The sequence below is a fragment of the Echiichthys vipera genome (assembly GCF_963691815.1).
Source record: "Echiichthys vipera genome assembly, chromosome: 10".
Taxonomy (NCBI): domain Eukaryota; kingdom Metazoa; phylum Chordata; class Actinopteri; order Perciformes; family Trachinidae; genus Echiichthys; species Echiichthys vipera.
In genome coordinates, this window is record NC_139835.1 from 22,849,492 (window position 1) to 22,868,359 (window position 18,868).

General features: G+C 41.4%; 1 protein-coding gene across 1 annotated transcript in view; it reads right to left on the minus strand.

Moving 5' to 3' along the window:
• il1rapl1a (interleukin 1 receptor accessory protein-like 1a) overlaps nucleotides 1-18,868 on the minus strand; it is a gene marked incomplete at both ends in the record, with an annotated part of 138,352 nt that overhangs the window by 48,533 nt on the left and 70,951 nt on the right. Inside the window, one exon of the mRNA XM_083921167.1 lies at nucleotides 2,823-2,897. Within this exon, the coding sequence (XP_083777293.1) occupies nucleotides 2,823-2,897 (75 nt within the window). The remainder of the gene's footprint in view (nucleotides 1-2,822; nucleotides 2,898-18,868) is intronic.

Genomic DNA, 18,868 nt, shown 5'->3' on the forward strand with positions numbered 1-18,868 from the left:
CTGTCTCCATTTCCCCATCATTCTTTTCTCTAAACACACCCAGTCCTCTTGCTTTTACAACCACTCTTGTTTCTTGCAATTCAATTTCACTCCTTTTGATGTACTCCTCTCTGCATCCTCCTCTTCGACTTTCCACCACGTCCCTGTTGTTGTCCTCTGTGAGAGTTTATGTAACATATGTGTTTTATTTATGTCTGCGAGTACATGTTGTGTAAAGCTGGCTGTGATGGCGGCTGTCTGCGACCTGCTCTGGGTTGCAGCAGCAGAGGAGATAAAGTGGGGCTGTGTTTCTCGGCAGTGTTGCAGATTTATCTCTCTGCTTACGGCTCTGATTTTACTGCCTATCCACAAGCCTCCACTGGATCCCATCTCTCTCTCTCTCTCTCTCTCTCTCTCTCTCTCTCTCTCTCTCTCTCTCTCTCACTCGCCATAAGGGACCGGCCTCTCTCTGTGCACGCTCTGGCTACCATAAATCTGCCACGTTGCTCCATAAAGCTGCTTAGGGCATGACTCAACAAATATTAAGGAAGAGGAGAATAAATAAATAAAGCAAAATAGAAACTCTCGTCTGGAGGGAGAGACAACTTTTCTGCACACAAAATGGAGCCTGGCTGTAAAATATTTACCTTGGTGTCTCTGTGCTTTAGACAGTCTTCTGGGAATGTGGAGGCTCACTGCTGCACAACATCACACATACTTTTTCTTTCTCTCCTTCTATGCTCACCTTTTTTTTTTGTCATGGCGGTGTCAAGCCCTTGTGTACCGTTAGGGGGGGACTTCACTGGTTTTACATCAGTTTTACATCTTTGGTTTTTTCACATCAAGGCCAGTTTATTTCTCACGGGGAGTAGTAATTAGTCAATTTTTTGTCTTCTGTGGCTCTGGAGTTTTGTTAAGTCTTAAAAAAACAACCCTTGTGATGTCACCTGGGTTATCTTGGCTTGGGCATAGAGACAAACAACCTTTAACTGGGGACATGGAGCTTGAACTGCATTTAAAAGGCATGGAGGGTTAAACAAAGAGGAGTTACTGCACATAGCGTTATGAGAAATGTAATATCCAGAGTGTTTGGAACTTGACTGGGAATACACGTCAGGATATCTCAACCTCTGCTGCACCGATCTAGACCATTCTTCAACTGTCTCAACTGTTATGGAAGTGCAATACTAAATTTGCCTGATATCATATATAATTGCCAACTTGTTACACTCTGTTTCCATCTTCAGTCTGACATTGCATCCACTGATTGGATTTTCTCTAACCAATCACTAGACAGAATTTTAAGATGAACCTGATGTGTAGCTTTGCCAACTCTTTATGGTAAACCCATTTTCAACCAGCTTTGTGTGATTGCAGTGTGTGCAGATGAACGGTGTGTCCCTCCGTGACTATCCACCTGCATGTACCGCTCCCATTGTAATGATACAGGTTGACGCTTGGCAATGTTACTATTAAGTGAAGAGGAGCAAAGTAAAAAAAAACTACTATGTCGGCGATATTGAGAAGACATGCCGTCTACGTAAACACAGCTTGACAACAGCTTGACAACACCATTAGTCCCACCCCCGGCACTGATTTGATAATTGTCAGTCCCTCCTCGTAACTGATTGGATCAATTGCTTTTCGAATGAGAAACTGCCATTTCATGTCACGATGCCAGACGAATCGTAAACTCAGTGGAGTGGGTGGATTCAAAGGTCTGGTCTCTACTGCGCCTGACCGATAACCAATCAGAGCGGAGGAATCTATTACTGTATTATATTTCAGTGTACTGGTCAACTGTAAATATGAGAATGTGAGGATATAGTGACACTTTCAGCAAATATGAAAAAACATTTTTTTACTTACTTTTTAAGTTACTGACTTCATCTTTAGGTTCACTAACTCTCTAACACACACACAATCCACACAACACGCGAAAACACTTACACAGCATACGTAAGAAAGAACTGAAAAAGATGCTTTAAATACCTGCAAGACAGTTTCAAGAACAATACAAAGCTTTCCTTCGAATCCCATTCACATCAAGACAAATGAGACAAACAGCTGATGGGTGCATTGTGTAACCTGTTCATGCATGGGTGTGAGTGTGCTGACATGTGAGGCTGTGCTTGTCAGTTTATCAAGAGCAACAATTTTTCACTCTTGATCAGCCAACCGTGGGGGCATTTTAAATGAACTACCTGGATGCAAACAGCATTGGATATGAGACAAAAGGTAGCGTCTCTGTAAATCATTGCATCTTCTTTGTCTCTGTCCCTACCCTACTCTCTTTCTGACACACACTCACACCCAATCCTTCTCTTGCTTTCCAGACCTCTCAGACTTGTCCGATCTGCTTCACCATGACAGACACATGAGCCATTCATAGAGCGGCAAGCACCATGTGGACAGCGGACTGTGCCCAGAAATCAAGCAATATGCTGTCAGAAAAAACCCAAACACAACCACATGCAGATATTCACTCACGCACGTGTGCACACATGGTAGGCCCATCGTGACCCCACGTCAAAGAAGACAAACAACGGCGACTGAAAGCAGCCGCCTTTCTGTCTGGTGAGCCGGCGTATGGAACCCTGGCACCATATGGACTCTTCATTGTTGACAAAACAGCCGTAGGGACATTAGCACCCACCATTTGCATATGGCAAACACTTTTACAATTGTTTTTTTCTTTTGCTGTTTCTCTAACAAATAAAGTGTCATCATCAATCTGTGTTCAGCGCCTGGAGGAGTGTTGGAGAGTATTCATAAGGTCATTCATTTGGAAATGACACGGACATTATTGACTGCAGCTGGAGAAAATCCCATGATGCTCTTACCTAGCTGCAGCTCCATGTTGCTAATCTTGTTTTCCGAGGGAAACAGGATCTTTGGCGGCTTGTCGGTCAAAGGAGCTGAAAAGGAGGAAAGGACAATTTAAATATATCATGATACAAAACAAATGAACATTACAGGCAAATTGTCTTTTAAGAAGATTTTCTATCATCTCAGTCAGAAGTTACAAGCCCAAGTGTCTTTCTACAAACATTGCTCTCTACACCTTGGGTTCACCCGACCTACTTCGGATCATACATAAATCTCTGCTTTGCCAAGAACATGCCAGCATTTAATTTGCATGAGTGTTGGGTATTTGAAGAGCCATCATCAGAGTGTGTGTGTGTGTGTGTGTGTGTGTGTGAGAGGGAGCAGCTGATGCTCTAATGATGCTAATCATCCATACGGTGGATGTCAGACCTGCTGCTGAAGTCTTTCCTCTGGGGAATGCCCAGCAACATACAGCAGCTTTATTGTTTTTAGAAGCGTTTGTGAGTGCTGTGCTCTTTCAGGTTGAAGGTTAGGGGAATAGAAACAGGGTCTTCTGTGTACATGACTAAACAGTAACATGAAGGGAGAGTAATGGAGGGCCTGTGTGTACATGAAAGATCTCTCCTTAATGATGTACTTAATCGCCCACTCAGAAAGACATAATCAACCTTACATATTTACTTTGCAGCCGTAGGTTTTAATTCAGTGCTGTGGGGTCTCTCACATTTGGGTATCATGAAGAGAGTTCTTAGCTAGTGTAGGGACAAACGGTATCAGATCATTGTCGGGACAATCAAAAACACTCAGAAATAAAGAGCTCAAGTCTAACTTGTTTCATCCTTATGCTGTCATTACTTATGCATGTGTATTCATTTTAGCACGTGATAGTTATATTTTGGATGGCACACATTTATCACAGCACTGCTAAACGTCCAGACCAAAATCTGGATCCATTTCAAACGGCAATTTTATCTGGACCAGATCATATTTTCTTTATGTAAAGACACATTTTGCCAGTGTGATTGAATGAGCCCACATTGTTTTTATTAGAGATACACAGCCAGCTGATAATCGGTATCGGCAGATATTTGCCTTTTTGAATGCAATTGGCCTATCAGCATATACGATGATATTTACCCATTGCGGTGGCCGGCGTTTATCTGTTGTATTTCATCAGTTTCATATTGGATAAATGTTATGTTGAAAGGCTGAAAAGGCATTTGAAGACGTTATTTTTGTTTTTAATGTAAAATATTATATTAAAGATTGTTTGTATGTAAGTATTGATTTTGTGCTTTTTTAAAGATAGTGTAATAAAGGGCTGGATGACCTTTAAACAGCTCAGATTTCTTTGTTTAAATAATAATTAGCAACAAAAGCAAAATAAATAACAACAAAAACCAAAGATATTGGCCCAGAATAGTTACATCCCTAGTTTTCAGAGCTGATCGTTTCTGTGACAGACAACCACAAAAACGATAATGTCATAAACACAACAATAAGCCGTGATGGTGATGTGAATGTTATTGCTAATACTAAATAGCAAGATTTCATTTCAAAGAGAGCAAAATTTAAAAGATAAACACAGTCCAGCACTAAATTCACATGATCCAACAGCAGCTGCTTGGTCAGTGAACACTTGGATCAGTGCCTCTAATCTGAAAGTGACACCTTTTGTGCCAGGGTGCAAGACACTCATCACAGGCAAAGTTCGCCATTTCTCCCATTTTGTCAAGCCACCATGCTGTCTTGTTGGATGTGTGCACCTAGTTCGTAAACAGTTCAGTTATAAAAATGAATGAAGCTTTAGTTTTGTTATGGACAACATTTTGACTTTAGGCAACTTAAGTTGTGACATTGTTCTGGACCTCTGTGGAACTTGTCATAAAACAGGGGTTAATATACAAGTATCAGCACAGCAGGAACTAATGAAACCAATTAAACTGGAGTAAATATACAGTATGCTTCAACGACCTTTACATTCCTTCATCTGTCTTAAAATAAGTGCAGAACTCGACCAATTCTAATTATAATACAATGCTTATAAGGTTATAGATGATGTTCAAATGATAAAACAGGTTTGATATAGTACTTCATCTTACAGGTATGTCTCAGTGCAGCAGGGAATGTATCTATTTATGGTTATAACTACACATTTTTTTTTATAGTAGGTCAGATAAGAGGGGTATGACCTTTGACCATCACACACAGACAAAACAAGCCCACATGCAATCATATGCACTAAGGAGGCAAGCAGCTATGAAGAAAAAAAAAAGTGTTATTAAATAAAACAGAGGCTAATACCAACAGCAAACCTTTCAGGCACATCTAATTAGTGGTGAATTTGCAAAGGCGGCTTATTCATGCCAGTTTGTAGCCTGGTGCTTTCATTAAGATGTTTCCTTAGAGTGTCCTCACAAGCCCTCTTCTTTAGCCTTATTATAAGAGCACTCTAACGAGCGGTTTGAAAGCCCTGCTCTGTTTTGGTGTCTGTATTTGGGAGGAACAAGCCTGTGATGTTGCTGAGCTTACTCATTAAGCACAGTGAGGTGCAGTAAAGTGCGTGGTCTTGTCTCAAGTAAAGTGCGTGGTCTTGTGAAGTGCTTAGTTTAAGGCTGCAGGATAACATATTAAACAATGTTTTAAGTGATTAGGATGTGTTGATCTGAATAGTTTTTTGCTCAGATGTAGAACCTGCTGGTATTGTATGTAAATACTGACGGAGAAGCACAGTGACATCTATGAGAGGGGCGGTCATGGGCTTTTAGGCACAACTGTTTGCATTGTTAATAGCTAAGCACACAGCACAAATTACACTGGATACTGATACAATTTTAATTACATATCAAACTGTTATACATAATTACACAATGGGCGATTCTATAGCCAATTATGCACTGGGCAAACAAATGAGGACAAGCTGTGTATGGGAGACGAGAGGGGAAGCAGATGTGGTAAGGAGAACACAGATAGTCGGCAGACGTCAGTAGAAGAAAAGTAAAGCTGGTGTAATAAAGAGAATAAAATGGTAAAATTTATAAAGCTAAAGTGAAGCCATCAAGAAACATGCTCCCCCTCATTTTGGCATGCTACACTTGCTTCTGAAAATCTCATTATCTTAATTACCACTCCTTTATGGGAAATACATCAATTATCACGGTTCGGGAATGGTGGTGGCGGTTGAGGGGGGTGGGGGGGTGGGGGGGTGTGGAGGGGCACCATTTATGAAGTATTGGGAGCATCTCCTAACAAAGGAAAGAGTCTCAGATTGCCATTAGCAGGCAAAGTCTGGAGTTAAGCAACCGTAGACATAAACAGGTAATTAAACATGCAAATATATCTAGTGAGCTGTTAACTTAATAAAAGGTGAATGCATTGTGTGGAAAGAAATGGATTTTTCATATCTCATTTTCCAAAACGCCTGTAATTATGCTCTATATTCAAGGTTAGAATGGGGTGCCCATGCATGCCCAGTCAGCCAAAGTAAATTTTTACTTGCCCCAATACAAGTTCTCATGAGTGCCCCATCGGTACTATGCATGTACATCCGTCACCGGAGATTAAAAAGTAAGCGAGATGGCTCACTCATTAGTTACTTTTTTCACCATCCTTCCAAAACTGTTCCGAAACACAATCTAAGCCATCCTCAAATGAATGTGGACCGTCACAAATTTAAAATCTTTTATTTTTCCTCATCATTATTACTTAAAATGGTGTATCAAACCACTGGTGACTAACAAGTGCTTTTCACTTGCCCGTCCAGCAGCAGGGCAGATGTTTCTTTACATTTCAAGTCTATTTATTTCTATTTTATGCACACAAACACAAGGTTGATGCCCAATAAAAAAGGCTGAATAAATATTCTTAATTACATTTTGCAAAGTGGGCGGAGCAAAGCAAGCTGTCGCTGGAGCCAGAGCCAGAGCCAGAAAGCAGTATACACTCTGCTTTGTTTTAATCCCACAGATTCTTCGCTTTTGCCCAGCAGCTGGGAGGCAAGACACAGGAGCACTGAGGAGTTGCAGTGTTTATTCATGGGCAAACTGTAACCTACACTGTATATTCAATGACAATTTCACTGTCTGTCTTTTTCTGCTCTTTTGCTGGATGCATATTATTTTGCAGACCAGTACATTGGTATAGACAGACTCGCTTCAGTGTTGGATAAACACTGGCCCGCGAGTACGACACTGACGAGACATCTGCGGTCAAGATGGGGTAAAAGTTGGAGAAGCTGCTGGACAAGATGCATAGGTCATAGGGAGATGTGCAGCATCTCAATGCTGGACACAATGGAATGGAAAGATCTCACTGCAGTAGGCACTAGATTTGTGTTGTGACACAATTATGCTGTATTCATGTGATGGTTGCAAGTCTGTACCACCTGCAGGTTGGGTGCCTGCGTTCTTGCACTTATAAAGCCTTTCTACCAAACAAAATGTTTTGCGATTAACCTCTCACTGACACATTTTACATGAACTAATGCCTGTACAGTAGAGGTGTCTCAATTCTCAGAATTTAAGATTTGATTTAACCATGTTTTTTTCAGCACTGACAGCTATGCCCCAATGACCTGAAAGCCCCATGAAGTCCAGTTGGAGCCCACGCGCTTTTCCGTTCATTGTTTGTTCACATGACTCACGAGGAAGGCAAAATGTTGTCACACTGGTGACTTTAGAGAAGCAGAAGGATTCTCCAGTTCTGTTGTTTCTCTGTCATCTTTGACGCCAGCAGTGTCCATGGTATCTTGAAAAGTGCAGCTGCAGGCTACTGGTAAGTTATGCTCTTTTGACTACAGTAAATGTGTTGTTGTGTTACACTAAAATACTGTTGATGCCGCTTTTGATAATTGAAACTGAAAGCTCATTCAATCTGTTTTAGTCGCACCCTGACCATACAAGGTGCTTTCCCAACCATCCTACGCACCAACTAAGTGATGTTCAACCATAGACATAAACAGGGCATTAAACATTGAAATAAATCGGGTTGTTTGTTCTATTTATCTTATTTCTAAAAGACAGTGTCTTGATAAAGGACACTTTGATAGGAGGAGTGAAGGGGTAGAACCATCAACCATGCAGCCCCCTTTTACTGTATCTCCTGACCCACAAAATCAAGTTATAAGCCCACATGTTACTGAAGCTGCAGCTAGTTAGAGAATTGGTTAAAGTTGGCCAAACTGTAGCGACCTCCTCCTCCTCATTAAACCTGGGTATAACATGTACTGTATGACATGGTCGTCTTTGAGCAGATTCAATTAATAGCCGTGCTGATATGGTTGTGCTTTTTTGCTCTGGGTTAAATTATTCACTATAAAACATTGATGTTTAAGTAGCCTCGGGGCAGTGCCTATTCTCTGCAGCAAACCGGGCTGATTTAATTTCAGAAGGTGACACCACGTATCTCTGTAATCTCTTACAGTTGGCCTGTATTACTTTAACTCGGGATATGTGCTATACATGAAGTTAAGGAACATATGGAGTGGAAAACGACTGAGCCTCTGCTTATGTCTAATTGTTTGAAAGATGTAGCATGCAGTGCGTTATTTGCGTAAGTAATTGCGAGCATGGCTGGGTTTGTGTTCCCAACGTTTTCAAAGCTTGCGATGCTATGCTTCACAGTGAGTAAGTGCTATTGAGGAGAGACTAAATCAAGCTTTGAATGTGTGTCTTTGTGTGTGCAGGCCTTCATGTGAATACATTCACACATAGTTGGACTCTGTGGATATAAGCTCTGTAATATGTCATCCACAATCCCATTTCTGCTTGGTAGCAGAAAAGCTCACTGGACTTTCCAGATGGATTATTCTGGGTGACTGACTGTAGGGAAACAGCAAATTAATGAATTACGGGTGGAGCTGAGATACTTGGATCGCTGGGCTCTTTCTGTTAGTCATTCAAATCTTCACGGAGGGTGTGGGGGATTTGCAAAAGAGAAATATGCCAAGGTGCAAATAAGAACAAATCAAATGTATGAATTACTGGCACATGCAGTATATGGGTGAGCAGGTACTTATACAGGCATGCAAATGGACAGGGAGAAATGGACATTCACTCACATTCATGCATGGACACACACACACACACACACACACACACACACACACACACACACACACACACACACACACACACACACACACACACACACACACACACACACACACACACACACACACACACACACACACACACACACACACACACACACACACACACACACACACACACACACGACTGTGAAGTTGTGAACAGAGGCCTTGTCCTTTGGTCTCAGGAAATTGGCTCCCAAAGGATTTTAGTACTTTTACCAACAAAGGCAGTCAAGCTAGAGAAGAGAGGTAAAAAAGGAGGATGGAGACAAAGTCCTTGTGAGTCTCCCAAGACTAGCTGGCTAAGCTTGACTAGAGAAGTCTCGATTCTCCTCTATGGATGGCAGACTCCTATATTGTACAGCGGCAGATCACCATATATTAACAGTGACCTTCCTCTGTACAGATGTCACCTTTGGGCCAGTTTCATTACATTCCTGATGGTGCAATAACCATCCTGTATGATGCCCTTATAAAGTCCCCCCAGAGTATTAGGAATTCAATTCCAGACCAGACCATTTCCCACATGAGAGAACCTGAGCAGAAACCTGCATGGTGTCATCCAGAGGAACCTAATAAAAGCAGTTATATTCATCTCAAACCACATCACGCTCCCCACTGTCCACTACTGTTGCTGCTCTCTTAACGCCCTGCCTCTGGCAAAGCTGAACTGCTTCAACATCAAAAGCAACAGGGATGGGCATTCTGTCCCACGAATATGACTAGACAGCTTCCTGCATCACAGGCGCTGGCACTGGCAAATGGCTGTCGTAACAAAAAGTGAGAACAATTGGTCCCTTTTGACCAAGCGGCCAGTCAAGCTTTTCCCACTAAGCAGCTCTCTAAGAGATGATCCGATGATGAAACATGGCAGTGATCAAGCTGTTCAAAGTTGGATTCCAGCTTTGAGGCCTCAATAATCCATATCTTTGTGCAATAATGATAAGAAAGGGGATATTAAAGGCAAGCGCCTTTGTGTCAGTTCCTTGTTCATTTGCAGAGCAAGTTAACAAACCAATGGAAACTACACATAACATTTCATTACCTAATAAGTACTACAGTACATGGAGACCTATTAAATATGCATTTGACAAAAGAGGAGGATACTGTTAGAGAAAGCGGACGATGAAGCGGGAGAGCGATACAGCGACAGGGACAGAGACACAGAGTGAAGGGAACAGAGTGAGAAAATGCGTTATTGATTGCTGGAGGTTTACCTTGATTCTGCTCTCTCAGCAGGTGTGTGTGTACAGTACACGCATATGTGGGTGCACATATCTTTGCTCCTTAAAAAGGCCGTTACTCCATGCAATACTATCTCCTCCTCCAACAGAGAGCTGTCTGCAGGCTTCCCTCCCTCACAAACTTTAATAGGCCTTTTATCTATAACTCAACATCAATTAGCCAAAGAATCACCTTGAGTCAGACTTCAAGTGGCTAAAAAAATGAATGCTCACGAATTATGTGCCTCTACACGGTATACAAATTTATTATTCTCTGCTTAGAAAGCCACCTCATTAAGAGAGTCTTAATTTGTTTTTTCAGACTCTCAACAAGGATTAAATTTTATGCCGGTTGATAGAATAACTTGCATTGTATTCACAGTAAGAGGTACAATTAAGCAGTCAGGGAATGTGAAGAGTGTTTGAAATGAATGAGCAGCATTTTTATGGCTCTATTGTTTACAGAATATTGAGCAGAAAGCAGGGATGCTGAAGAGAGACGTGTCCTAGAGATTTTATGCTCTCCTCGGTGCATCAGAGATGAGCAGCAAAATGAAACACGTTCACAGACGCATACAAATGTAATGAACCCTATTATATGGAGTAAAATAGTGAGGACTGATATAAGGCAGGTTTTGCGTCACTGTTGAAATGACAACAATGACTTTGTCTCTAGATTTAATAAAATAAAATAAAAGTAATTACACTGATAAAACCGCTGTAACAAATGCAGTCTCTCTCTCTCTCTCTCTCTCTCTCTCTCTCTCTCTCTCTCTCGCGCTTCTCTATACATGTTCACACAAACACACCCTTGCCAAACACGTCACACACACACACGTCACACACACACACACACACACACACACACACACACACACACACACACACACACACACACACACACACACACACACACACACACACACATACACACACACACACACACACACACACACACACACACACACACACACACACACACACACACACACACACAAACAACTTGTCCAATCATCCCTCCCTACAGTCTGTAGGGATCTGTGAAACATATGGGGCATTACTTTAATTGTCCGACATAGGCAAAGTGGTAAGTTTTGCATATGCAGACATCAAGCGCACATACTATTTCAGTTCATGTATGTGCAGCAGCGTAATGTGTGAAAGGGCTGGGTGAAGATGAATAGAAATCAGAAGGTGTGGAAAATAATAATAAATAAAATCTCATCTCTCTGGAAAAGCTGGGCCAATCACAGTAACACACAAAATCATACAGTATTGTTGTCTAAGTGGTGCAGAGTGGCAAACCTGAACACACAACACCTGAAATCTGCGGCCAAAGGCAGATGGTGTGTGTTTTTTCAGTACATGTCCATAGAAATAAATAATACAAAAATAGCATGGTGGAGCATCAATCTGACGCTTCTGTAATAATTCCAATGTATTTCACATTGTAAGGTGGAATGGTTGCATTAATCTTCAAATGTGATACAGCGGCATTTACCTCATAGTACATTCCAAGAATAAAACACGAACTGCTTATATTTCTTTTCTTTTTTTTTTAAATTGGAAAGAAGGCTGTGGTGCACAACATCGATGAGTCCCTCTAATCAGACTTCTCCAGTATAAAACTGCAGAATGCCACGTTATAACAGACTCATCTAATTTGTGCGTCATTTGTGTGTGATTTCATGAAGATAAACAGCGGAAAATGACAATGCACTCTGGCGTGACACTTCTCAAATCGGAAGGCTGCAGATTGATCAATGCATCTGTCTTGCTGCCTTCAGATGGTTTCATTCAGTATAAAGCAGCTTTGGATAACTGTTACTGTAATAATCACTCATTAATTTATAGACGAATGCAGACTGAAAGTGACACAAGATTGACACCACAGAAGAAACAGAGAAAGAAGGGGATACACCTTTTTTTTTAACAATCTTCGAATGTACCATACAGTCTTTCAACAAAGGAACTGTGTCTGTGTGTGAACTCGGCAACTGAGAATGTATTCTCTGCATGTTTTAAACCCCCGCGACTGTGCACCCATGCATGTTTATATGGATGTACTGAAAGAAAACACTACCATTGCCAAACAGGGAGCAAAAGAAGGAGAAGAAGAAGGTGTAAGAGACAAAGCATGCGCTGCACGTTTCTGATCTTCACAAGGTTAGGTGCCTGTGAGGATGCACAAAAACGGAGCGTGTGAGGATGTGTGCACCTGTGATGTAATTCAAGGTTCAAATGAGTATGAAGAAATGGGAAAGCGTACCACAAGTATGGAGTGTATGCTTGTGTTTGTTTAATGAGTGAGCACTGAACATTTCTGCTTCTGGGACCTTGGATGCATTTGAAGAGAAAAGATACAAAAATGAAGAGAGAATGCAGAGGAGGAGTGATGGAACAAGACAGAGAGGGCGCGGAGGAGGAAAAGAGGAAGAAAAGAAGGAGAACTTGATGGGGAGATGATTCTTGGGTTTACAGTCAGAATCCGCTAGACTGCAGCCTCAACCATGCTGCTGAAGTATCGACATATCAACAATCTGTGTGGGTGTAGCTAAGCACAGTCTGCTCCGTGCTCTCTCTGAGCTCAACAGCTCACTCTTTACATCTGTCTCTGACCCTGCTCTGTTGTTAACCTCTCTTACTGAATCACAGAGTGACATTTTCTTTCATGCTCACAAATAAGTGTGGCCCTTTCTCCCGCACTGTCATCCTTTCATCCTTTTGTCACTGTCCCAGTATCCCCCCCCTCCCCCCTCACACACACACACTCCTTTTTACCTTTCAGTAAACCTTTTCCAGTTTTTTCTTAGCCTTTTCTTCATCCCAGCTCATGCCCCTGCGTCTCCCTGGCAGCATGTACATGTGGGTCTGTGCAGTGTATCTTGGATAATATCACTTTGAACTTTAATGTTCCCCAATGGGTAGAGTGTACACTACACTGTTCTTCCATTAGGGCTCAGCTCACAGACATCGTGTACACATTCAATAATGCAGGTGGTGGCTTAACATCTGCCAGTGTGCAACATCAGTGTACACCCTGGCTACCAGGTGGAGCACACTCACACAGGCCCACATGCAAACATATGTGCATGGTTCCGTAGCACACACAGGCTCCTGATTCCTCACACACAGTGGAACAGTCATGCACAACACATACACCTTCCTGTCAGCCTCAGATAACAGAACCCAGTGGTGGAGTAGCGATAAAGAAGCCATTCCTGCTAAATGAAAGAGTACAATGTACAATAAACACATCTGTGAGGAGCTTATGCAGATAGGCAGAGGTGGGAATGGACAAGGGAGACACGCGACGCTCCACAGAGATGTAGAAAATATTTTCAGACAAGGCAGATACATCGAAAACATCCTGAAGCTAGTCCTACAGTAGGCAATGAAAGAGGATTAGCTCTCTAATCAGTGCCAATCTCTGTGGGCAATTCAGAGGGAAACCCTAGTGGCCTGGTGTCCATTCTGTTACTCGGTAAGAGCAGGAGGACAAGGCTAACCCAGTAAACTGCAGGGGAGAGCCAAAGCAGGTGGACACACACCTAAGGGACAGGATTAACACAGCCCTGGCGCATTACAACCAGCACGCACAGTTAATAATCCTACTGGAAGGGTGTGTGTGCGCGCGGGCATGTCTCTTTTTTCACCAGGCGTGTAAACACACTGGTAGTACCAGGGGCCTATACCTGAGGTGACACATTCAGGGCTAAGATTTACATGGAGAAACAGTGGAACAGATAGGTGGCCTACAGGGTCACCTCACTGCCATCTGCTCCATCAGCTCACTTTAACCCGTCTCCACGGCAACCTCAGCAGTTTCAATAATCCGCTGTTATTTCTTATCTGTGTATAATAACCCTGTGATAAATATACACATCGAATATGAACGTGTCTATATTTGAACTTCACTTTACTTGGTACGTATATTACATTGCTTTGTATATTTCACCTTTTTTGAACCGTTCAACACAGAGCGACCTATTTCTAAATATCTAAATATATATATAAGACTTTCCTTTTCCCATGATACTGAAAGAGGAGTATTGTTTTTCTATACTAGTATTATATCAATGTTAAAATTATGGCATTATGACAACCTTACTATGTACTGCACCTCTGTTTTATGGTCCTAAAGTGTCTGTTTCTTGACAGGTATAGGTTTAAAGGAGACACATTTGACGAATCCACACTTCCAGACACTAACGTTGGTTATATTTGTATCGTTGCAAGATGTTTTCCCATCATATAATACCGTATAACACACACCTGTCCTGCAACAGTCATTTTATGTGGTATATCATATTTTTTATCTTTGTCTGTTTCTTGCAAACACTACTGTTTCAGGTTCATTGGGATACGTCCAATAATAATAATAATAATAATAATAATAATAATATAATAATAATAAAAATAATAATAATAATAATAATAATAATAAAAATAATAATAATGATAATAGTAATACAAAACAGAATTATCATAGCCAGACACAAACAAACACTTTATTATGGCATGAGTGGCCCACTAATGGTCACATGCTCCCTCTCCTTGATGTTAGAGCCACTATGGAGTGTGTCTAGTCTGAACCATAATATAATTAGAGATGATGCACACTCAAAACCCTCAAAACCAAGTACATACACGTACATTAACATAGAAACAGTACACACATTCACACACGTGAAAAACTATATACCAAAATAGACTCTGGCATACATACAGTAGAAAGTAAACAAACATATTGTTACACACGCACTCTTACTGGAGAACAGCAATCATTTGCATGACACAACTGATGGTCCAAACTGTCTCTAAGCTACGTTTCACCAGCTGACTCAAGTGAAGCCAGTCACAAAGCACGGTGCCAGAGTAATATCTGCAAATCCTGTTTGTTTGCTTCCCCTTATTCCAAAAGCCTAACGATGCTCTTCTCTCCCAGCCTTCTAGACAGATGGAGATCATTAGCTTCTCTCGCCCCCCTCTCTACACTCTCTACGATCTGTCACGTCTAAACCACAAGCGCTCTTTGTCTCGCCTTTTCACTCATCCCCTCCCCTGTTTGCCCCTCACTCGCTGTCTCTGTCCATCTCCCTCTACACAGATTTATATCTAAAAGGTTTCAAACTCCAGCAAAATCTCACAACTTTAACAAGTGCTTCATCACTCTTGTCAGAAGTAGTTACAGGAGTCATGACACACACTTCCCTACACAGGAGGAATTGATGAGAAGCCATTAGACTCTGCTGATCCTGGAGCGAATGGGAAGGCCTCCACCATGGCATTCCTCTAGTCCAGCATACTGAACCATGGACACCAGCGGTTCTTTAGAAGAACCATTTCTTTACACTGTAACTGCACATGTGTAAAGAAGGTTTTGTGCATTGTGTAAGAAATTACTTAAAAAAATGCAATGTTAATACTGACCTTCAGAACTGTGATTGCCACAGCATCTGCCAAAAGGTTCAGATTATAATTCCCAGGTAAACCCCAAATCTGCCAAAGCTTCATAGAGCCGATTATTCTCTGTCATATCTTGATGACTCTATTAGAAGACACATGTGGCTAAATACAATGAACACCACACAGTTAAGGGAGCACTCAGGTTTATTGTTGGTACTATGTACACTTGGTACAGTTTCTAATGTAGCTGCTGAAAAGTGTTAACAGAGCTCCTGCTGTCCTACCTGCACTGGTGACCATCTGGACTGAATCCATCACTTCCTTCGTGGCCCAGGCTCCTAATTTCTCATTATGACACGCTGGTTGTGGGACGAGCTATAGGAGGGGCCATTTAGCCACAAGTCCAGATACTGACTGCTTAACTCATGTTCTCTAGGTGTTGTCTTTGTGATAACTAAACTGTTTGATTTCTTCCCAGTAAAAGTGAAACAAAGCAGCAGAGAAAGGTAATAGATAGTAAATGCATCCTTAGAGTCCAGATAGAAATGATTTTCCCCGGAAAAACTCAGACACCTTACTATAAATTAAGTTGGAACTGCACACAATATATGCAATACAATTTTTTTGTTCTTTCAAATTTGTTAAGCAAAAACTTTATTTTTTATTTACAGGTGGAAAAACACATTGCCAACCATACAGAATCATTTGATCAAATGGTTTCACATCATCTTACTGGTTTTAATATGCCTGAGTGGTATTAGGACCATCCTCATAGTGCTGACCTGATGGTATGACAGGGAAGGAACATCTGTCACATGCAGCCATTTTGGCGTGTTCTTTCCATGGATTATGTCACAAGAACATTGTTCCTGGACTTAAATTAGTTCAGATGTAAGGCCTATTTTCTATTAAATGCTGCTCTAACACTCTCATTTAGGGAAAGATTAGACCACTTGTTGGGCTGCAAGTTCTTTTTGCCTTCACTGATTTTGCACTTCAATTTGTGCACATCAATTCTCAAAGGAGGGTTTGCTCATGAAAAGTAATTGGAAGCAACCACTGCAGCTAAAAAGTCGATCCGTTATGTACTAAAAAGTTTGAGTATTGTCTTATGACAGTCTTCAGTGAAGTCAGTGGGGACACATGCTTAAAGCCTTGGTTCCCGCAGGTATTTGTCCTGGGAACATGGAGTTTATGTTTGGTGAGATTTCCCATTACCATACACCCATATTGAGCCCTATACCATCCCCATTATACCTCTGAGGAAACCTCCCCAATTGATTTTCTGCTCTTCTCCATTCAAGCTACTGTCTACTACAGTATGCAATAGGTTTATGCAAAAGTCAGCCTCCTCATATATTTGAAGGTACAATACATGCAACACATGTGCATACATCATGCTCTAGCCCAGACCAACCACCACAATCTTGCCTGTATTTTGAATTGAATTCTGAACTAATAAAAGTAGAGGAGCTGATTGAGTGCTTTGACCTCACTGGAGGTGGTCGAGGTTAAACTGGTGCAGGGGTAGACTCTCTTTCTCTGTTTTTAAAAGCCTGACATGTTCCCTGCAGGACGCCTGACCCTCTCTGACCACAAATCAACCAGCAATTACAACACTAAACATACACAAACACACACACACACACACACACACACACACACACACACACACACACACACACACACACACACACACACACACACACACACACACACACACACACACACACACACACACACACACACACACACACACACACACACACACACACACACACACACACACACACACACACACACACACACACACGGTACTCCCCTACCAGTGTGGCTGTATGGGCCAGAAACAAAAAGAGCAAGGATATATATTTATGAAAGAGACAAAGTGTAATATCAGGAAAACTAGCGCGGCGTGGAAAGGCAAGTAGAACGAAGAAACAATGAGAGAGAAAAGAATTGAAGGGAAAATGAACATCGGTTGTGAAAACTTAAGCCGAGCAAGGATGTTGCCAGGTAGTGTGTGTAACTTTGCTTTGACCTTTGTTGTGATGGAAACATCCTCTTTGTCCCCATCAGTGTAATTCACACAGGGATTACATGTGTCATTTATCTAATATTTCATTCAGCCCACTTAACTAAGTCTGACCTATTGTTTGTGCCAAAAAAACAATGGGACTAAAAGTGATATACCGGAGTCCTGGCACTGAAAAAAAAGACGTGAGGTCTGAGTGGCAGTCAGGTTTGGCTGTTTTATTCCATGGCAGTGTGTCTCATAAATAAGGCAAGTCCCAGAGGGCCGAAAAGCCCTCCTAAATCCACCGTTTTGTTTCAAGGCAAAGCCTCTTTTTATTCCACTCGGAATAACTTGTCACAACATAGCCGAACCCAAGGTGCCACCTTGTCAATTTCCATAGCAACAGGGTTGATGGCATTGGCAAATGTTGAAAAGAGTAGAATGGGCAGTTCTTTAGGGCAGTCTCTGCGGAGGTGGCTATTTACTTTAGACTCAGATAGAACAAAAGAATGATTTTTTTTTTCATTTCAGATGCAAAAACTTAACATCATTGCTACATTTTTTTAGTGATTAGAATTTCAAGGGGCTCACTTCACAGTTAGAATGAACAGGAGGAATGAACACATTGAATGGTTTTGCAAATAATGCTATGTATTGAGGTAGACTTTAAAAAAATCAGAACCTGCACTGTTGGCATGTTCGAGATCAGTCTTGAGGCCCCTTTTTTAAAGTCTCTTTCTTGTCTCAGAATCCACTGCACATAATTGTTATTTCAATGTAAAAAAAAAAAGGTGATCAACTTAAGTGATGCCTATTTGTGCATATACCACATTTGATCATAATTGTGTTATTGAGGGACTGTGGGACATCTGGTCGTGACTCTGTCAAAGTCTTGGTCTTGTCTCGGTCTCGTTTCACTCTGGTCTTGGTCATGACTTGGTCTGGGTTTAGGTGGCCTAGACTACAACACTGCCTGCACTTTAAAAAAATAAAACCAACATATATCACAACATAATCAACTATTTTCATTTTGAAATTCAATACAATAAACCATCAGCTCCATAGCAAACATGATGTAATTCTCCATTAATGATGATATATGAGGTCCCAGGACTTTCTCCTGAACTTACTTATTAACCAGCATAGTTTTCTAACTCAGAAATAAAGGAATAAAACAGTGAATACTAGGCAACTACTTGATGCACTTACTTTTCACAAAGAAGCACCATCAGCACCATACTATCACATTCTCTAAGAGCTATGAGACACGGGAGGCTGTAACGGTATCTGCGCTATTTGCATTTCGGATACAACCACCTG